Genomic DNA, 22847 nt, shown 5'->3' on the forward strand with positions numbered 1-22847 from the left:
GCTTTCTTCCAAGAAAGATTGACTGACAACAGACCTATCTGCCTCCTTTTTATAAACTGCTGGTTAAGTTTTTGGTTTAGTTTGGTTTTTACCTTTGAGTTTATCCCTTGCTGAGAAAACTAGTTGGTTAAATACTGTAATGGTCTCTCCATCTATTAGATGAAATAACTTTTCATGATTCAACTTATTAGTACTACTATAATAAGGCAAAACATAAGTGATTCAACTACTGCTGGAACAATTCCATATAGGTACACCCTGGGTCTTCACTTTTTTTAAAAGCCTGTGGAAGATTCCCTGGAGAAGGGCATGGCAGCTCACTCCAGTATTCTGGGCTAGAGAACTGGATGAACAAAGGAGCCTGGTGGGCTAGAGTCCATGGGCCACAAAGAGACACAACTGAGGGACTAACACAACAACCCACACGTGAATCTGTTTTGCAGATCTCGAGATGAACTCAATCTATGGTTATTCATCCAAATCAAATATTTATGGCAAGTATTTCTGGTCAATAAACTAAAGTTCCTAGTGAAGTAGGTGAATGAATATTTTCAAGAAGTTTCCTTTCTACACCCAAACACACATCCCATCTACAGAACTTCCCTGCCATCGGCCCTGTTCGACTCGCCCCAAAGCACACAGTGCTTAAATGTAAGGGTCCCACCAGATCTTTTTTTGGTGGGGGACTGTGTGGCACAACACGTAGGATCTTGGTTCCCCAAACAGGGACTGAACCCACGCCCCCTGCACTGAGAGCTCAGAGTCTTAACCCTTGGACCACCGGGGAGGCACTCCCACCCCAGTTCTTGCACCAAGGGATTCTAGATTACATGCGTTGCTGAGTTTTTCATATCCATGTACATATATTTAACAGTAAAAACACTTACCTTAAATATGTACAAGTAAGTCTATAAAAAATAAAGTTTTGTAGACTTATAGTAAGTCTTAAAACACAAAGATGATCATTTTGCTATTAAAACCTCAGCCTTCCTCATGAAGTACACTCTAGAGATATGTGATCAGTCATGGTACACAGCACACATCCTAAGCAGCTCAGAAAATAACTGGGGAAGCGAGTTCAATATGGTAAAAGTTGCAATTGAAGTTATCCTTCAGAACAACTCAGGAGTGGACAATAGCGTCTTCACTAATTTCTTCATAGCCTCCAACATCAAATTAAAAGAAATTCTACCAGGACAGTATAAAGATGGACCAACAGAAGGATAGTTCAGTTTAGCTGCTCAGTCGTGTCCGACTCTTTGCGACCCCATGGACTGCGGCACACCAGGCTTCCCTGTCCATCACCAACTCCCAGAGCTTGCTCGAACTCATGTCCATTGAGTCGGTGATGCCATCCAACCATCTCATCCTCTGTCATCCCTTTCTCCTCCCACCTTCAATCTTTCCCAGCATCAGGGTCTTTTCCAATTAGTCAGTTCTCAGCTTCAGCATCAGTCCTTTCAATGAATATTCAGGACTGACTTCCTTTACAATTGACTGGTTTGATCTCCTTGCAGTCCAAGGGACTCTCAAGGATCTTCTCCAACACCACAGTTCAAAAGCATCAATTCTTTGGCACTCAGCTTTCTTTATACTCCAACTCTCACATCCATATGTGACTACTGGAAAAACCATAGCTTTGACTAGACGGACCTTTGTTGGCAAAGTAATGCCTCTGCTTTTTAATATGCTGTCTAGGTTGGTCATAGCTTTTCTTCCGATTCCAAGGAGTAAGCGTCTTTTAATTTCATGGCTATAATCACCATCTGAAGTGACTTTGGAGCCCCCCAAAATAAAGCCTCTCACTGTTTCCATTGTTTCCCCATCTATTTGCCATGGAGTGATGGGACCAGATGCCATGATCTTAGTTTTCTGAATTTGAGCTTTAAGCCAACTTTTCCCCTGTCCTCTTTCAACAAGAGGCTCTTTAGTTCTTCACTTTCTGCCATAAGTGTAGTGTCATCTGCATATCTAAGTTTATTGATATTTCTCCCAGCAATCTTGATTTCAGCTTGTGCTTCATCCAGCCTAGCATTTCGCACGATGGACTCTGCATATAAGTTAAATAAGCAGGGTAACAATATACAGCCTTGACACATTCCTTTCCCAATTTGGAACCAGTCTGTTGTCCCATGTCCAGTTCTAACTGCTACTTCTTGACCTGCATACAGATTTCTTGGAGGCAGATCAGGTGGTCTGGTATTCCCATCTCTTTAAGAATTTTCCATAATTTGCTGTGATCCACACAGTCAAAAGCTTTGGCATAGTCAATAAAGCGGAAGTAGATGTTTTTCTGGAACTCTCTTGCTTTCTAATTTGATCTCTGGTTCCTCTGCCTTTTCCAAATCCAGCTTGAACATCTGGAAGTTCATGGTTCACGTACTGTTGAAGCTTCATTTGGAGAATTTTGAGCATTACTTTGCTAGCGTGTGAGATGAATGCAACTGTGCAGTAGTTTGAACATTCTTTGCCATTGCCTTTCTTTGGGATTGGAATGAAAACTGACCTTTTCCAGTCCTGTGGCCACTGCTGAGTTTTCCAAATTTGCTGGCATATTGATTACAGCACTTTAACAGTATCATCTTTTAGGATTTGAAAGAGCTCAGCTGGAATTCCATCACCTCCACTAGCTTTGTTTCTAGTGATGCTTCCTAAGGCCCACTTGACTTCACATTCCAGGATGTCTGGCTCAAGATGAGTGATCACACCATCGTGGTTATCTAGGTCGTGAAGATCTTTTTTGTTTAGTTCTTCTGTATATTCTTGTCACCTCTTAATATCTTCTGCTTCTGATAGGTCCATACCATTTCTGTCCTTTACCGAGCCCATCTTTGCATGAAATGTTCCCTTGGTATCTCTAATTTTCTTGAAGAGATCTCTAGTCTTTCCCAATCTGTTGTTTCCCTCTATTCTTTGCACTGATCACTGAGGAAGGCTTTCTTATCTCTCCTCGCTATTTTTTGGAAATCTGTATTCAGATGTGTTTATCTTTCCTTTTCTCCTTTGCCTTTCACTTCTCTTCTTGTCTCAGCTATTTGTAAGGCCTCCTCAGACAACCATTTTGCCTTTTTGCATTCCTTTTTCTTGGGGACAGTCTTGATCACTGCCTCCTGTACAATGTCATAAACCTCCATCTATAGTTCTTCAGGCACTCTGTCTGTCAGATCTAATCCCCTGAATCTATTTGTCACTTCTACTATATAATCGTAAGGGATTTTATTTAGGTCATACCTGAATGGTCTAGTGGTTTCCCCTGCTTTCAGGAGGATAGGCTATCAACATTTTCCCCATTTGTCAAATTAAAACAGCGTGCATCCACCAAGGCATTAAAATGTCCCACTGTTACTCCTTGGTCACATTCAGCACGGTCCCCTGACCCCACCTCCAACACACACACATTTACACACACTACACAGAACAGCAAGACTAAACAAACCGCTTTTCAGCTTCAAGTTTATCCATCCTCTTCCAGAGACGGTTCACTAGTGCTTCTTGTTCTTGTTCCAAAGTATTTTCAAGGTCAATCTTCTCCCGTCTCAACTGGAGAAAAAGAAAGAAGTTTTACTGAGAATTGCAGGCCACTTAAACTTTGTTAGTTAGATTTTTTGATTGGAACACTAGGATCCCTTTCCATGGAGAAAACTGCAAAGAAACGGTCAATTTTCTGGCACAGACACATTAAGTGCATTTAGTTCTTAAACTTTAATTGAGAAAACTGAGATACGTTCCTTCTTTGATGTTAACACTTAATTGCTCTCTGGTATGTGGATCACAGTGGTTGCTTCAGCAGTTACTCAAGGCACATGGAAAGTCTTCCTTAAAGAGAGTTTGAGGAGCTTTGCTTGCCAGTTGTCCCAGGACATAAATGGATTTGTCTCCCTAGTCCTGCATGCATTTCAACATTAAACCAGAAAGGTTGTACTTCCATTTACAGAAATAACTCCAGCACTGAAGACAATTCTACCAAGTGGTTAATGGGTACATAGAAATGTGTCCTAAGATACAAAAACATGTGCGAAAAGGATAAACACCACATTCACAATACTGGTTACTTCTGGGGAGGAGGGGAAGAAGGAAAATGTGATTTAGGGGAAGGCAAACGGTTGCAGAGGGAACCCCACACTGCATGCTACTTCATAAAAGGAAGCAATTTGGGGAAGCAATTAATTTAATCTATTAACATAGAAAGTGAAAGCGTTAAGTCACTCAGTCCTGACTGTTTGCGACCCCATGGACTGTAGCCCTCCAGGCTCCTCTGTCCATGGGACTCTCCAGACAAGAATATTGGAGTGGGTTGCCATGCCCTTCTCCAGGGGATCTTTCCAACCCAGGGATCGAAGCCAGGTCTCCCTCATTGCAAGCAGATTCTTTACTGTCTGAGCCAACACAGAACAACAAGCAGTAACTGAGACCAACAGCAGACACAGGGTAATAGGGATGTAGCAGAGAACTGAGGAATCAGAAAGGTCTGCCCTCTGGGGACTTTTTTGGTTGGCCAAAACGTTCATTCAGGTTTTTCCATTACAGCTTGTGGGAAATGCAAATGAACTTAATGGCCAGCGCAATACATTCTAGTAGTGGTAAAGACATTAAAAGAAACCATTTATATATTTTAGTAGAGAGTGAGAAAGATATGAAGAAAAAGAGGGCTGGTGATGGGGACAGAAAGTGCCATGATCAACAGAGTTCACAGCACCAGGAAGAAGGAAATATATAGTATCACTTTTTGTATACTTGTCTATCTGCTTGGGACATTAAGTAATTTTAACAGAAATCATTTTTTAAAAAGGGGGCAATGTTATATCACTGCCCCCATGCTGTCTCTTCAACCAACTGTAATTTATCTTTTCAACCACTGACTTAACAGATTATTTCTGATTGCACAGCTACACAGCTGTCCAGGTATTAATAGCAGAGTTCACACTTCTTTAGCAGGTGAGAGGCAAGCTCCTCACTGAGCAAAGACCCCTATGTAGACATAAAGTGAGACCAATTCCATGGACAAAATGCAGCCTTTTACAGCAACCAAAGCAGACATACCTTACTCCACCAGTCAATGAGCCAAGATTGCACAGTCAATGGAAAACATAGCTTCATTGTACTTTCTTTGCATGGGCAAAGCGAGAGGAATCAGACTAAGCCGGAAGCATCCTATGCAGTGAAGCTGGGAGCTGGCTAGTGCACAAAAGCTCCTCAAGATATTAAACAGCTTCTTTTCCCTGCAAGGAGGAAAAACCCAGGGACACCTCACAGAACTCCTATGTATCTTTGTGACCCTCTGACCACATTTTGGGCCAAGGTTTGAAGTACTGATACAATTCACAGTCGTTTATTTAAAGAAACAAAATGCTAAGTCATTACCCTTTAAGGACCCTATTGCCATGTTTAACTAAAACATGTCAAGGGGTACTTAGTAGGTGAGAAAAAATTCAAGCAAGGCATCATTTTGTAGTATAGATGCCTAGTAGAGAAACTAATGCCCAACAGCTTATTTTTAGAGTAACTGTGCACCATGCAAATCTACAATTCCAAAAAACAAAATCAAGACAAAGCTGTCTTTATCCACATATGACTGACTCGGCATGTGGTTTTGAGGAGGTACTAACCTGCCCTCGGGCTTCCCAGGTGGCGCTAATGGTAAAGAACCCACCTGCCTATGCAGGAGACGTAAGAGACGCAGGTTGGATCCCTGGGTGGGGAAGATCCCCTGGAGGAGAGCATGGCAACCCACTCCAAGTATTCTTGTCTGGAGCATCCCATGGACAGAGGAGCCTGGAGGGCTATGGTCTATAAGATCAGAGAGTTGGACATGACTGAAGCAACTTAGGATGCATGCACGCAACCTGCCCTCATCTATGAGATGAGAAGGCTGGCCTCGATGACATCTGAGGTCCCTTCCAGGACCACCCATTCTGTCATTCTCTGTCAATCTCAAGACGGCACCTGTCTCAGTCCGCCCTAGTTCTGTTGAGATTTTTAGAAACAGAAGCAGCAAAAGAAATCATCTAAATCCACTCTTTCATTTGAGAGCTGAGGAACCACTGATCCAGGGAAAGTGATGCTGCCAGCATAGGAATGGGGATCAGTCACCGTGGTGACCAAAGCAGCTGGATCCCATCTAACCAGCAAGTTCTGAGCATCTGGAGGGGCACATAGGATTTGGGGTAAATTATCCAGTAATTCTTGGAAGTAGTGGAGCAGGGGGTACCTTAGTGAGCCCAAGAGTATGCAGGAGCAGATAAGAAAGCAGGAAAAACAGAAGTTGAACATGAATCTCAGCTTCTTTTTGGTACCAGTTAGTAGAGCTATGTGTGAGAGTGTGTGTGTGTGTCTGTTAGGTCACTTCAGTTGTGTCTCTTTGTGACCCTATGGACTGTAGCCTGCCAGGCTCCTCTGTCCATGGGATTCTCCAGGCAAGAGTAATGGAGTGGGTTGCTATGTCCTCCTCCAGGGGATCTTCCCGACCCAGAGACTGAATCCATGTCTCTTATATCTCCTGCACTGGCAGGCAGGTTCCTTACCACTAGTGCCACCTGGGAAGCCTGTTAGTAGAAACCCGAGTTTCACCCTCTGGAGGCCTTGGTTCACTGAAGTGGGCAGAAAATTGATAGCTGGTTGCCACGTGAAGAACTTCAGAACCTCCCGAAGTTCTTTATCAGTGCTGCCCTTCCACCTCCTGTCCATCTAATCCCACAGCCTATTTATTTACAGCCAAAGAGTATAAACCAGGACTGCTGTTTCCGACCTAAGTAGATTTGCAGTGCTTGCATTGCCGTGATATCAAACAACCCTCAGATCTGACAGCGTGCGTTAAACTGACAGGGTACTGAGCCGGAAATTCTTGCTGGAATGGAAACACCAGCTCAGGGCTGCTCTCATTGCTTCTACAATGCTGATTCCCATCTGTAACAGTCTTCCCCATCTCCTTTTAAATTCAGTGTTCACGCCACAGGTACCTACTCTTCCATTACTAAACATCAAATTCTCAAGCAAGCCCAAGCCCCTGCTGACTACACTGTCTATGAGCATGCAGCACCAGTGGATACAGCCGATTTGTAGAATATTCATTTGAAGGGTGGCTTTGTAATTAAGTCAGGTCAATGGACTGTCAGCCAAACTCCTTACTCGTCTGCAGTAGCTCTTCCTCCCATTGCAAGTTAATTAACATTGCACCAAGAGTTCTTACTATGTTTCCCAAATAAATAACTTCTTTAATGGATAAACTTAAGTGTATAAAAGTAGAGCTGGTTCATTTGAATTCACAGCCCTTCTCAGTGGGCTGACACTCACCACCCAAAAAGCAGAGAAAGCAGGGGGCAGCCAAGAGACAGCTCCAACATTACCACACCTCTCTCTCAGTGGAGCATTTTCCCACTTACAGAGAACCCAGATGCTCGCAGAGGTCAGGGAAGGGATACATGGCAAAAAAGCCTGATGAGAACCTTAGCAGGACCATGTGCTCAACTACAGAATTTTGAAAGGTTTTAGTGGATCATTTCAATCTACTTTGAAAAGGTTTAGTCTGACCACCAAATTACCATCATTCCTATGTGAAAATATATTTTGAACGCCAACCATTTGACTTAAAAATCCAGTTTTGGAAGGCAGCCCATGACAACTGCCCAATCTATGTGCACCAGAAATATACAGAGAAGGGAATTCCCTCGAGGTCCGGTGGCTAGGACTCCACTGTGTTGCTGAGGGCCCAGGTATGGTCCCTGGTCAGGGAACTATGATCCTACATGCTGTGTGGTGTGGCCAAAGTAAAAGAACAGAAAAAATATATATACTGATAAAAAGACACAAAAAAAATCACAAAGAATAGCAAGATAAATAGGGTTGTCCCTTGGGTGAAAGTATTAATAATATTGGTGGTAATTTATCTTTATATCTTTTCCTGCTCCCACACAATTTTTAAAAATATTTATGTATTTTGGCTGTTTTGGGCTTCCTAGTTGCAGCTCACAGGCTTGGCTGCCTTATGGCACATTCCTTCGTGGGGAACTAAGGAACTGCCTTAGTTCCCCACCCAGGGATCGAACCCGCATCCCCTGTATTGGCAGGTAGATTCTTAACCCCTGGCCCACCAGGGAAGTCCGCCCCACACAATCTTTTAATGAACATTTGCTATGCTTGTAACAAAAAAATGGGAAGACAGTCAACTTACAAATGAACAGTTTCCTAATTTAGCATATTAATTCACATATTTAAAACACAGAATGAATTCATATACTCTAAGAGGAGAAATTATACTGAAGGCTCAGCTGGTTATCTGGAAGACTGAGAATCTTCCAGAGAGCCTTGAGTTGTTATTAACCTTCTTTACCACTGCTTGTGCATCTGTATAAAAATCAGATTTGTTCTTTGAAATGGGTACAACTTCGGGACAATAGTAATACCTTATTAACATTTAATATATGAAAAGTGACACTTTCATAGTTTATCAGCTCAATGAATTTTGCTTTTGTTCAGTGATATTGAAAAATGTAGGTCTTTTATGAAACAGATACACATATAATTAGTCATATTTATATGGTTTCCAGGCTTAAGTTTCCATCACTTTGACATCAGTGCAATATTATACAAATTTGCATAATGGGTTCATAATTCTAGGGGACTCTTTTACCAAATAATTACCATCAGTGGAAAGCAAGCAGGTTTCAAAGTCTTGGGTATACAGGATTTTTTTGCTACATCAAGAACACAGTGGAGAAATCCTCGGGAAAGAACACATACCACAGCGCACGCTGCAAATACACCGTCACATCAGGGGCTACCTTCAGCTCATCATCTAAAATGAGCCTCTCTGAGAGACAAATATCATGTATCATGCAGAATTCAAAAAGGATACAAATCAACTTATTTACAAAAACAGACTCACAGACATAGTAAACTTATCATTACTAAAGAGGGAAGGTTGGGGGAGGGATAAATTAGGAATTGGTGGGTAATATATAGATGCAGGATTTAGCCATTTGCCACATACGTTTAGCTAAGGAGAGTACCTTTTCTAAGTTACCCACCAAATTCTTGTTCTGTTTTCTTTTCTTTTTTTTTTTTTTTTAATGGACTTCGTGAAATGAACTTTTGGTTGCTGGAGGGAAGGAATAGTTAGGGACTTTGGGAAGGTCATGCACACACTGCTCTATTTAAGATGGATAACCAACAAACACCCATTGTACAGCACATGGAACTCTGCTCAATGTCATGTGCCATCCTGGATGGGAGGAAGGTTTGGGGGAGAATGGACATATGTATATATATAGTTGAATCCCTTCACTGTTCACCTGAAAGTACCACAACATTATTAATCGGCTATACCCCAATTAAAATAAAAAGTTTAAAGTTATAAAGAACTGACCTCATACATTCTAATTACAAGCAACTAGAAAGTCTCAGTACAGTATCTCTGGATGCTATCGCCTTTACTATACGTAGCACACCCATGCCCTACAATTTCACAGGCAAAGTCTTTACCACCAGTGCATGACCAGGAACATACATGGTTGGATCATGGTGAGGTACCTCCTTCTTTGTAAAGAAAACTCATTTTTAATTTTGTCCCTGCCATCCAACTGTTCAAACTGATGCACAAGGCAAATGTTACCTGGGTGCTTCAAAATAATACCTGACAAGATGGAACAGAGTCTTGGTACTTAATTGAAACAAGGCCTAAGGAAGGACTTCTTTCATTTCATATCCTGTGGAGGGACTTAATCTGTGTCCCAGACAGAGCTCAATGTCTGCTCTCACAGGTGTGGAGGGGAGGCCCCTCAGCTGGATTCATCACACTCTGACAGCTCCTCAATTACATATCACCTGAAAAGAGAGCCTGCTGAAGTTCCTTCAGTACCACCTACTACTGCCCCTGGTTTGTTTACTACCAAGGCACAAACTCTCACTTATATTCCAGTATGCTCTGAGGCTTTTCTCCACCTCTCCCTGATAAGCAGTAGGTAAGGCTTCCCTGGTGGCTCAGAAAGTAAAGAGTCCACCTGCAATGTGGGAGACCTGGGTTTGATCCCTGGGTTGGGAAGATCCCCTGGAGGAGGGCATGGCAATCCATTCTAGTATATTTACCTGGAGAATCCCATGGACAGAACAGCCTGGCAGGCTACAGTCCACAGGCTCACAAGAGTCGGAGATGACTGAATGACTAAGCAAAACACAGCGCACAATGTCTGTATTTGACCTTCAGGTGACCCACCCATCTTCAAGGATTTGCTACAAATCCCCATCAAGCTGACTTTCGGGTTTACCATGATTATGTCTGGCTGTGTACCTTGTCTAAAATGTGAACACAAAGGTTGTAATACTTTACGAAATTAAAAGCAGGGCAGTAAATTACAATACATTATTATTCAGTTTAGTTGCTCAGTCATGTCGGACTCTTTGCGACCCCATGGACTACAGCACGCCAGGCCTCCCTGTCCATCAACTCCCAGAGCTTGCTCAAATTCATGTCCATCGAGTTGGTGATGCCATCCAACCATCTCATCCTCTGTAGTTCTCTTCTCCTCCTGCCTTCAATCGTTCCCAGCATCAGGGTCTTTTCCAATCAGTCAGTTCTTCCCATCAGGTGGCCAAAGTATTGGAGTTTCAGCATCAGCATCAGTCCTTTCAATAACTATTCAGGACTGACTTCCTTTATGATTCACTAGATTGATCTCCTTCCAGTCCAAGGGACTCTCAAGGACCTTCTGCAACATCACAGTTCAAAAGCATCAATTCTTCGATGCCCCGCTTTCTTTATAGTTCAACTCTCACATCCCTACGAGGCTACTGGAAAAACCACAGCTTTGACTAGATGGACCTTTGTTGGCAAAGTAACGTATCTGCTTTTTAATATGCTGTCTAGGATAGTCAGAGCTTTTCTTCCAAGGAGCAAGCATCTTTTAATTTCATAGCTGCAGTCACTATCTGCAGTAATTTTGGAGCCCCATAAATAAAGTCTCTCACTGTTTCCATTGTTACCCCATTTATTTGCCATGAAGTGATGGGACCGGATGCCATGATCTTAGTTTTTTGAATGTTGACTTTTAAGCCAACTTTTTCATTCTCCTCGTTCATGTTCATCAAGAGGCTCTTCAGTTCCTCTTCACTTCCTGCCTAAGGGTGGAGTCATCTGAGTATCTGAAGTTGTTGATATTTCTCCCGGCAATCTTGATTCCCGCTTGTGCTTCATCCAGTCCAGCATTTCGCATGATGTACTCTGCACAGAAGTTAAATAAGCAGGGTGACAATATACAGCCTTGACATATTCCCTTCCCAATTTGGAACCAGTCTGTTTTTCCATGTCCGGTTCTAACTGTTGCTTCTTGACCTGCATACAGATTTCTCAGGAGGCAGATCAGGTGGTCTGGTATTCCCATCTCTTTAAGAACTTTCTAGTTTGCTATGATCCACACAGTTAAAGCCTTTGGTGTCGTCAATAAGGCAGAAGCAGATGTTTTTCTGGAAATGTCTTGCTGTCTTGATGATCCAACGGATGTTAACCATTTGATCTCCGGTTTCTCTGCCTTTTCTAAAACCAGCTTGAACATCTGGAAGTTCACAGTTCACGCACTGTCGAAGCCTGGCTTCGAGAATTTTGAGCATTACTTTACTAGCATGTGAGATGAGTGCAATTGTGCGGTAGTTTGAGCATTCTTTTGCATTGCCTTTCTTTGGGATTGGAATGAAAACTGACCTTTTCCAGTCCTGTGGCCACTGCTGAGTTTTCCAAATTTGCTGGCATGTTGAATGTAGCACTTTAACAGCATCATCTTTTAGGATTTGAAAGAGCTCAGCTGGAATTCCATCACCTCCACTAGCTTTGTTTCTAGTGATGCTTCCTAAGGCCCACTTGACCTCACATTCCCAGATGTCTGGCTCTAGGTGAGTGATCACATCATCATGGTTATTTGCATCATAAAGATCCTTTTTGTGCAGTTCTTCTGTGTATTCTTGCCACCTCTTCTTGATATGTTCTGCTTCTCTTAAGTCCATACCATTTCTGTCCTTTATTGTGCCCATCTTTGCATGAAATGTTCCCTTGGTATCTCTAATTTTCTTTACTATTGTTAGATGACACTTATTAGTGTTATTACCTGTGTTAGACAACACTATATATTGTTAACAACATTATCCCTTGGTATCTCTAATTTTCTCTACTATTGTTAGACACATTATTATTAGTGTTATTACTAGTGTTAGACAACAGTGTGCATTTTTCACTACTCTATTGTTGGAGGAAAAAGACAAAGGGAAGGAAGACGATGAAAAACATGAATAGCAGTTGTTGGAGGCGGGGACTGTAGTCTAGGTGATGTTTCTTCATGGTTGTACTTCCATGTTTAGGTTTTCCACATTTTCTTGAAAGCACAATGGATTAGTCTTATAATTAAAAAAGTTTAAGACTTCTCATCATTTGAGATGAGTCTGTGAAATCAAACTTCAAAAGATGCACAGGGGTCACTATGTTTCCTCTGTGCACGTGTGTGTGCTAAGTCACTTCAGTCGTGTATGACTCTGCGACCCTAGGGACTGTAGCCCAACAGGTTTCTGTGTCCATGGGGCTCTCCAGGCAAGAATACTAGAGTGGTTTGCCATTCCCTTCTCCAAGGGATCTTCCCCACCCAGGGATCGAACCTGCGTCTCCTGTACTGGTAGGCAGGTTCTTTACCCAGAAGCCCCAAGTTTCCTCTCCTTAATGCAAATGAAGGCTCATGGAACACGGTTGTTCTCTGAAGAGCTCCTGCAACAGAGCTTGCCAGGGCAGCCGCCAGCATGAATCGAATTCTAACTAAACCCAGTATGCCCACATTACCCATGAACCTAGGAAATATCTTATTCCAACTTAAAAAAAAATCAACCAATCAAAGATGCAGACCTGAACACAAGCCACTAGCCACTCAATTAGCTGCTAAGTCACCAGGACAACAGATGATCTGTGTAACACACTAGAATTAGTCATTGCAGCCACTAAAAATAAGCAGCATCAGAATTGTATGTGGACTGCTTGTGACGTCAGTTGGCTTGTACTACCTGCTAGACAAGTAAGGCAGAAAGGCCGTCTTATATTCTTAACTCAGAACCATTGTACTAAGAGCTAGAAAGTGACAATGTGCCTTTCTTCTTTGTGGAACTTAAAATACACAAAATGTTTCCTTATTACCTTTTTAAAAAGTGAACAACAACAACAAAAAACTGGACTTCCCTGATAGTCCAGTAGTTAAGAATCCACCTGCCAACACAGGAGACACAGGTTCAGCCCATGGTTCGGGAAGATTCTACATGACGTGGAGCAACCAATCCCATGCACCACAACTACTGACCCAATGAGAAGCCTGCACACTGTGCCTGAGCAGCCCCTGCTCCCCTCGACTAGAGAGAGCCCACGCAGCAAGGAGGCCCAGTGCAGCCATAAACAGATACATAAAGAGAACAACAACAAAAAATTACTTGCTGAGGATTGAAATTCATTCTAAAGCCTTGCTTCTAGGATAAAGTTATATATGGTGATGGACACTGGGAGAAGTGGGTGTTGCCCCTGGAAGCTGGGGTCTTCTCAAACCTCTGCAGTCACCTGACGTTGGCTAGTGGCTGAAGGTAACCGCTGGGCACCTTCCAACACTGAGGCCTGCAAGAGTCGTAGTATGGCTACGTGGCTGCCTCTGCAAGACAAGGGTATGCCCTCAAAGACACCACACGTGCAGACTGCCGAAGGCCCGTCTCTTCCCCTGCCCAGTAACAAAGAAGAGGGATTCAACTTTATGTCTTCACCATCTCTTCTGTGTTCTCAGCACCTCTAAGCCATGCAGAACCTCGATCCACTGTTTACTGCATAGCTTTCCCATTTCCGTCTCCTCACACTTTCTTGCTCTTGCAGCAAGGCTGGCCTTGGGTCTATCCAAGTCCATTACCCATGCCCTAAACCAACCTGACCCTACACTGCCCTCTGAAGTACAAATGACAGCTCTCCAATAACCTGTCCAAATCCACACTTTATTTAAACTCTTTCAACAAAGCAATGCTAAGGCACTGGACCCAAAGGATAAATGCCTTCCAATAGCTTTTAGTTCTAAAAATGTGTTGTCAGAGACAAGAGCAAAGGCATGACCACATATATATCCTCATAATGAGTAATATAACACCTGTCTTGGCTCTTCTTATAGTAACTTTAATATAGGGTATATTATACAGACTATGACATATATAGTAAATATAATACAGATGACAATCCCAAAAGATGGCCATAAGAGAGGGTCAGAGCATACCCACGGAAACACAGAAGAGATTCGTTTCTACTGTAGAACATAAATATTCTCTCCAAACACAGACTAAAATTACTTGTAGCTAAACAAAATAGAGTGAAATCCCCAACATTTAATCAAAAGAAAGGGGGCAATGTTTTATGATAATGTTACATTTCTCCATCTTAATTAAAACAAGGACTTGATGTGATGACCTCTATGGGAAAACAATCTAAAAAAGAGTGGATATATGTGTATGTATAACTGATTTACTGTGCTGTATACCTGAAACATAACATTGTAAATCAACTATACTCCAATAAAAAAAAGTTTTTTAATTAAGAAAATAAAATACAGACTTGATATTCCACAAACACTTTCACTTTTTTTCACTTCATCCCACATCTGAAGTTAAGTTTCCAGTTAAGGACTTTACAGTGTACACGTTCCATTGTGGAAATCCATTTCTTTAGTGTTGAGGTCTGATATGAGTCTTACAGGGCACTAAATCATTAACTGGGGAGAAGGTATAACTTGTGCCTAGTTTTCAAAGCATTTAGTTACTGAGGTTTCCAATGAGCCTTAACACGGGGAAGCCATCCATCCTCTCTCCCTTCTCTTTCTGACTCTACCTCCACCTTGTGGCCACAGCTAAACTTTGGGGGTCAGGGTTCCAAAGTCTCCTCTGGAATCTATGAGCAAACACAAGGTAGAAGCCGCTCCCGTCACTGACAGCCATCACAGGGAAGGTGATGACCAAGCAAAGTTCTCACAGTTCCAACCAGGGTGAGAATTCCACTTGGTCACATCTTGATTAACAATTACCAGTAACAAGTTTGTGGGACGTCAGGGGCTTACACAAACATTTTTAAAACTAACGTGAATGGAACTGGCTACCGTCTATCCTGGAAATTAAACAGGAGAACTTCGGAACAAGATGTTTTTAAGCTGTGAGAGGTGGAGGAGTCTTCTAAATTTGGAAACTGCATCTGAATTCCAAAGAGGAATAGTAGGACTAGATTACTCTGGATTTTTGCAAAATAGCCAGCCCGTGGAAATGGAACTTTTTTGTTCTTTAACCTAGAAGGAATGGAAAAAAAATTTCAAGGCCATTATTCAAAGTCTTGGAAATCACTGTAACCCATCCTTTGATATAGGTAGATAGAGGAAGAATGCAAAAAAATAAAAAATAAAAGTCAGTTTAATTAGTTTAAAATAAACGCTCACTTCCTCTTACACCTGATAATCCCACAACGATTCAGTCTCAAGTACAGTGATGAAATGAGAACGGTCCTGAGGGTGATTCAAAAACCAGTTAGCATGGACTAAGCTCCACATATGAAAGACGCTAAAGTTGCGATAAATCAGACAACTTTGCACAGAAGCCTTGGCCAAATCATCAAAATGATAATTGGGATCCAAATCATGAAGAACTAGAAAATGTCAATATACTGAATTTTACATGGAAACCAGGTAGCACTACACTATGCTTGGTCTCTTCCAACTTCAGGAAAATAAATTAGCGTGGCAACAGCATTAGGGGCACTTAGGCCAGAGACAACAGGAACTTCTGTCTGGCACGCCAACCTGGCAGGACCGATGATGGCGGGCCACGATTCTGGGCTGGCAGAAAAGGACCAGCCTGGCCTCCTAAGGCAAACACTAACGTCTACCAAGGGCGACGCACTGACGGACTGTGCACTGGTGCTTTCCACCTTTTGCACCTTTCTAAGCTTGCCACTCCTGATTGGAGCTTGTGCTTCTCTTGTTTACAAATGGCAAACTTGGACCCCCGCAAAGTTAATGAAGTTAATGCAAGGTCACAAAACTAACCAGTGGCTGAACCAGGATGAGTGACTGAGTCTAGGACTCCATACCTGTATCAACAAATCTAGGTGGGAAAAGACTAGGTTCATACAAGGTTGCTAATAATTCAAAGACAAAAGGGCTAATTGTTCTGAAGAACCCTTGAAAGAGAAGTTTTTGCTCCACAGTCCCACTGTCTCAAGAACTTTCACAGAAGGGATCCTGTGGTTCAAAACATATTCTTCCCTCTTTTGCAAAAGGAACCTAACATTTCCTGCCTATAAATCAGTACATCACAATATATCTCTTGAGACCTTATTAGTTGTGGTTGAAAAGAACAAAAGAGCATGAGAAAGTAAGGAGGTGCTATGCAGAACTGTCAATGCATACTTCAGATAGGAAGTCCCCACTGTGTGAAGAAAAAGTTGAAAAATGTTTTTCACTGATATTCCACAGGACCTTCTAAAGTTTGAAAGAACAGTTGATGATATGAGGGGAAAAAAAAAAAAAAAAAGAACTATCCTAATTAAGGATACAGAGAGAGAACCATACATTTTTACCTGTTCTAAGGTAAGCTGTTTAGAAATGGTATCATTCTCCAGTTTTTTAATTTTCTTCATCAGTTTGTTGACCTGGAATTCCTGCTCCTGCTCAAGATGCTGTTCTAGTTCAGCTTTCTCATGCTGCAACTGGAAAAAAAAAAAAAACGATATGGAAATCAAGACACTCAAAAGCCATGATAATGCTGGCTCTAAAAGCTGGTTAAACCAAGTATAGGAGGTCATCATAAAAGTTACCTTACTCATTTCTGCTCGTATATCCAAATGTACACCTAATAACCCGCTCCTGATTCCTCTTATAACCAAAAATTATAGTGCATAATCAGAGGCACTTGTCTGTCTGTATGTATAAATATATATGTGTGTGTATATATACACATGTATGTGTGTGTGTATATATATATGTATACAGCATCAAACCATGATTAAACACCAATTTCAATTTTGAAGAACATGTAAGTGGTTGTCTCTGTAGGGAAGAACTGGGGATGAGGAAAGGAAGGAAACATATTTTTCAGCACATATATAACCCTTGCAGACTTGAAAATTTTTATACCTTGGCCAGAAAAGTTATTTAAAAAATAGAAAATTTGCAACTGTCAGTTTTTATTAAATGAATTACAGTTTACTTGCATTCATGCAATTTACTTGGCATTTATACAATGTATGTAGAGAGGGAAGAGAAATTACAATCACAGAAAATACCTGGTCAAGTATTCTGAATGCTATTTACGAGTGTCCTAGTAAGCATACTTGGCAAAAATCAGTACAAATAATTAACTTCTTGTAATGAGACCAACTTCACACCTTCTACATCTTTTTCTGAAAACCAAGAGGGAAAGCCTCTTATTTATGCAATTAAAAAATAAGGTTATGGGGTCATTGCAAAAGAAATCTTAAAAAAATGTACTCCAAACTTCAAAACCAAAAGAGAATAAAAGAAATTCCATGACACACAACTGGGGTTCTCATGAATCACGGTGCCTTATTTCCAATGTTCTCAGTTGGGTGGGGCTATTGATTCATAGTAGGGGTTAATAGGAATGAGCCACAGGGCCTGATATTTTCAGAACTATAGGCAAATTAAGCAAAAGCTATTAAAAACAATGAAGCACACAGTTTGATTTTGAGGTCTAAGATGACCAATGCTCCCTAATTCTACCTCCAAAACCATTTCTTCAGGCAGGCACTGCATACCATGCTTGTATTAGGCAGGCATGACAACCCCCATATCTAATGTGATAAAACAGGTTACCAGACCAAGGTAATTCAGCTGGAACGTGGCAGAGCCTGGGGCCCCAAACCATGCTCTAAACTCTAAACCAGAGTCCTCCTACCAGATCCTCAGCAAACCTGAGGGGCTGGCAAAACACGCTTCCATCCACAAGTGCCTAGTGCACCCCTGGCGTTCCGAATGTTGAATGGCTAAATACAGACACGGATGCTTGCCCAAGGAAAGCTATGTCTCTTTGTGAACCCGTAGAGGGTACACTGGACAAGAGAGAGAGCTCGGTGGGCCTAAAAACCTCAAAAGATTATACTTAATCATCTCCTCAACTGAAACAATTTCCATTGCTCTGAAAGTACCATGCTTGGTGTTTAAAAAGAAAACAAAAATGTTCAAAATCTGACACTGTCTTTCAACATGGGAAATGTTGACTAAACAGATGCTGGTTTCCCTCCAACTGTTTTTTACATGCAACTCCAAAAAAGCTGGTCAACCTTGCAGGGACTCAGAAAGCAAGCAGATATGAAGAGGTGCTTACAGTGACAAGTCTATTTTTAACCAGCTCATTAAAATTCAGGTTCTGGAAGATCAAGCAGTAATTAAAGGAACTAAGAGGAATGGTCAGAAAGTGAGAACAGTTCTCAGCATTTCAGACACAAAGGCCCCCAATGGGACAGGCATCAGTTATGAGGGAAAAAAGGCAGAACAAGGACCTCTTCATCTCACTCTTGCATTCTCTAAAAATTACCTGTGTGGTGTGTCTTCCTTCCACCTGCACAGTAGAGCCAGAAGGGAGTGAAATCTATAGTTAAGACATTATCTTTGCCCTAAAATAGTTTATGAATGCTAAGCTTAAATGATATCTACTGGTTTTAGAAAAATGAACTTTTTGTCTTAAAACTTTTAAACCTTTTGCATAATTTTCTTTAAATATTAGATGTGTTTTCCTCCAATACGGTTTTTAAAATACTGGCTGCGCCATTCTCAGTTGTGGCACGCAGGATCTTTGCTGCATCATGCGTGATTTTCCACTGTACGGGGATTCTCTAGTTGTGGTGCACGGGCTTAGCTGCTCCATAGCATGTGGGATCTTAGTTCCCCGACCACGGATCGAACCTGCGTCCCCTGCATTGCAGGGTGGATTTTTAACCACTGGACTACCAGGGAAGTCTCCCCAATATGTTTTCAACTGCTGCCACTTTTATTTCAAAGAGCCTCCTTCTTCCCTTTTTTTTAGTGTTATACTTGTGTTCTTAAGTAAATTAAAATAATAAAGAGAAAGTGTTCATTGCTCAGTTGTGTCCATCTCTTTGCAACCCCATGGACCATAGCCCGCCAGTCTCCTCTGTCCATGGAATTCTCCAGGCCAGAATACTGGATGGAGTGGGTAGCCATTTCCTTCTCCAGGGGATCTTCCCAACCCAGGGATCAAACCTGAGTCTCCTGCATTGCAGATGGATTCTTTACCATCTGAGCTGCCAGGGAAGCCCCAAACAATAAAGGATGCAATCTAATGTCAAGAAAATCTCTCCCCTGACCCAGGCAGCAATTTGTCACAGAATATTAATCTGAGCAAAGGTAAGATTCTCATTGACCTAGAGGAAAAGACTCACATACAGACAGATGGTCTAACACCGTCCATAACTGCTAAGGTGTTTCCTTTAAGAATACTGATTCAGCTAGTAATGAAATCTACAAAAGCTCTCAATTTTAAAAGGCTTTTTCCTTTCAAGAGCTATACCCAAAGGAAAATGTGATGGTGAAGCTGTCGTTACCAGAACTCAAGCGAGGTCCCTGGGTTGTATGAACCATTTGGAAAATATCAAGCCATCCTGAGATATAACTCAGCCAAACACTCACAGTTTTTAACATCCCCCAGAGACAGACCTGGAACAAACAGCTTTGCTGCCTGTTTTGTTCTGCCATCTCTCGGGTGACAGGCAATTTAGGGGTAGGGCACAGAGTTAGTGTTCCAAACAGAACACTAGAAACAGAAAATCTGGTTCTTCCTTGGAACCAAGAAACCACCAAAAAAAGAGAAATACAGCAAGAAATACAAAAACAACCCCCCAGAACAATCATGAGAAGAGAATTAAGATGGGCAAGAAGAGAGGCCACAGAGTTTTCCTCATGACAATGCACCTGAGAAAATTTCAGAAATTGTTTGTTTCAAACAGATACATGTAAATTCAAGCTATCTGGCCCCAACAGGACTTGAACCAACACCCTGAATTCATCTATTTTATTCATTTATTTTTTTATTTGGCTGCACCTCATGGCATACAGGATTTTAGTTCCCCAACCAAGGATAGAACTCATGCCCCATGCAGTGGAAGCATGAAGCCCTAACTACTGGACTGCCAGGGAATTCCCTCCACCTGCTTGTTTTAAAGCTGTAGTCCATGACATCATAAACAAAAACCATAAAAGGAAGACTGGTTTAGGTGACCCAGGACATATCAGAGATGATTTCCTGGTGGCTCAGTGGTAAAGAATCTGCCTTCAGTGGAGGAGACCCAGGTTGGATCCTATGGTTGGGAAGATTCCCTGGAGAAGGGAATGGCTACCCACTCTAGTATTCTTGCCTGAAGAATCCCACGGACAGAGGAGCCTGGCGGGCTACGGTCCATGGGGTCACAAAGAGTCAGACACGACTGAATGACTAACACTTTCACTGTTACTTTTCAGGACCTATCAGAAAAACTAAACTCCAGTTTCATTTCTGAGTAGCGTCTTCAACATGGGCATAAAATTTAAGACATGATTTAAAATTTTTAATCAGAGGTCTAAATGTCATAAGCAATTCTTAATCTTACTAATCAGGTCAGAGATCCTAAACTGGAACAAAAATCATTCAAACTGAGAAGTAAAGAGGCAAGTAAATTCTATTAATGTGCTTGGAAAAAAAAAAAAAAACTCATTTGCTTGCCTTTAATATATCTAAAGCAAAATGCTTAGGTAGATTAAAATTTGTTGTCAGAATCAGCATTTTCTGTAAATATACTTCTTACAAAGTCAATCTCACAGATTACAGGAGAGCTTTAGAACTGTTAACCGTGCAATATATTGTACCGTTAACAACAAGAAATCTTGTAGAATGGAAATTACATAACTGACGATCCACCAGCAGCACATTTACAATGGAATTAGGGTTATATAAATAAAGATTTACTCCTTGGGATTCAGCACGAAAAATATATTAACATAAGTGAAAAAGCCATAAGCAAAAACACAACTACAAACCTGGAAAATTCTAAGCACTCAAATGGGAGCATTTTCTCATTGTATCCAGTCACATATGAAGTCCCAAAGCCAATTTCCAGCCCATTAAAAGACATGAGTACAGCATTAAGTTGATCTAACACAGGCTAGCCTTAAGCATCATTGAATTACCGATAATTGTTGTCTTTCTCATAATTTCCAAAGTTTTCTGGAGCCACTTCAGTGAACCAGGCTTCTTATATCAGAGATTCAAAAGCTCTTCACTGAATGGCTTTTATTCTGGGCAAAACCTTCTCCAGCAGGCGCAGGTGCACGTGAAGGTTGGCGGCTAGGCCAGCCCACCCACCCAGCATGCAGCAGGTTTGCCAAATCCCAGGCCTGGCGAAGCGTGTTTGCACGTCTGGGCCTGTTGTTAGTCCACCCAGAGCCAAGGGAGGCGCGCCTTCTTGCCACCAGCCCCAGACTCAGCTTTTTCGATTCAACTCGAGGATAAACCCAAGATGCCCCCAGTTCTGTTTGCACTAGTCAATGCTAACCATTCTCTGTACAACCTGCAGTTTTGCAACCAACATCCCTCATTTATTGACAACTACCAAGAACTAGAGCCATCTGCACTGAACCAAATAAAGGCCACCATAGAACAGGGACTACATTAAATCACTGGATTGCCAAAAATAATTGTCATGTAGTTAACACAGTAAGCCCCCTACATGTGAACAAGTTTTGTTCCAAGAGCGTGTTCTTAAGTCCAATTTGACAAAGTAAGCCCAGGTACCTGACTAACACAATCAGCTCTATAGTGCTGCTTTTATCCTTGCTTCCAGACATCGCTGGCTGGAAATAAAGATACTGTACTCTATACAGAACTGTACAGCAAGCACACAAAAGCACAACCACTTGTGGAGGAAGCACGCGTGTGACAGTGTATGCTAGCCATGAGAACTAACTTACGTGAACGAACAAGTGAACAAACATTCGCATCCTTTAAAGTTTACAGCTTAAAGGTTCACGTGCAGGGGACTTACTGTTCCAAGCAGTTAACATGGGCTTTGAAAAAAAATAACTGTCTCTCACAATACTGAGTCTCTAAACCAATCTGAACAGCTCTGCTGAGCAGAAAGTCAACCTCCCACCTTCAATTCAGTGCATCACCACTAGACGCCTCCTGGGCCCACACTTAAGCCCACCTCCTTCCCCCTTCTGTCACTGGTCCTGTTATTCTCAGTCAATACCTCACATCTCATCAGTTACCAAATGGCATTGAGTCAGCCCCCAGAACAGCTGTCCAACACACCCTGTGCTTTCTGTGCTCTGGTTCAAATCGTTTACTCCTCTTCACTGGGCCACTGCCAAAGCTCCTAATCGATACCCCGGGTCCAGTGTAGCTCATGCTAAACTAAACTAGTAGGGTTTTCTATTCATTCAACACCCTGCTCGAAACCTTATAATGGCTCCCTCATTCCTGCAGAGTAAGCCCAAACTCATCGGTACAATGTTCAAGTCCACCTTCAATCCAGTCCCCATGCAAGTTCCCCATACTTTCACACTCAGCCCAAGTGACAGTCTAAGGTTTGCACACACAAATGTCTTCAGGGTCCAGGCACCTGACAAAGAATGATGAATCTCAGCATAGAGAGTGGTGGTAACTATGATTAAAGGCCCATCTCATGTCTTTTTCTAAAGACTCTTTTCCTGGAGGAAAAAAAAAAAAAAAAAACACCCACATTTTAAAAACTGAAGGGACTGCCCTGGCAGTCCAGCGGTTAAGGCTGCACCTTCCAACGCAGGGGGTGTAGG

General features: G+C 41.9%; 1 protein-coding gene across 1 annotated transcript in view; it reads right to left on the reverse strand.

Moving 5' to 3' along the window:
• Positions 1–22847, reverse strand: part of CCDC6 (coiled-coil domain containing 6) — a 109822-nt gene that overhangs the window by 24898 nt on the left and 62077 nt on the right. The window contains exons 3-4 of the mRNA XM_069571710.1: positions 16601–16729; positions 3437–3540 (exon numbers count right to left, since the gene is read on the reverse strand). Coding sequence (XP_069427811.1) covers positions 3437–3540; positions 16601–16729 — 233 coding nt within the window. The remainder of the gene's footprint in view (positions 1–3436; positions 3541–16600; positions 16730–22847) is intronic.

The sequence above is a fragment of the Ovis canadensis genome, chromosome 25, assembly GCF_042477335.2.
Source record: "Ovis canadensis isolate MfBH-ARS-UI-01 breed Bighorn chromosome 25, ARS-UI_OviCan_v2, whole genome shotgun sequence".
Classification (NCBI taxonomy): domain Eukaryota; kingdom Metazoa; phylum Chordata; class Mammalia; order Artiodactyla; family Bovidae; genus Ovis; species Ovis canadensis.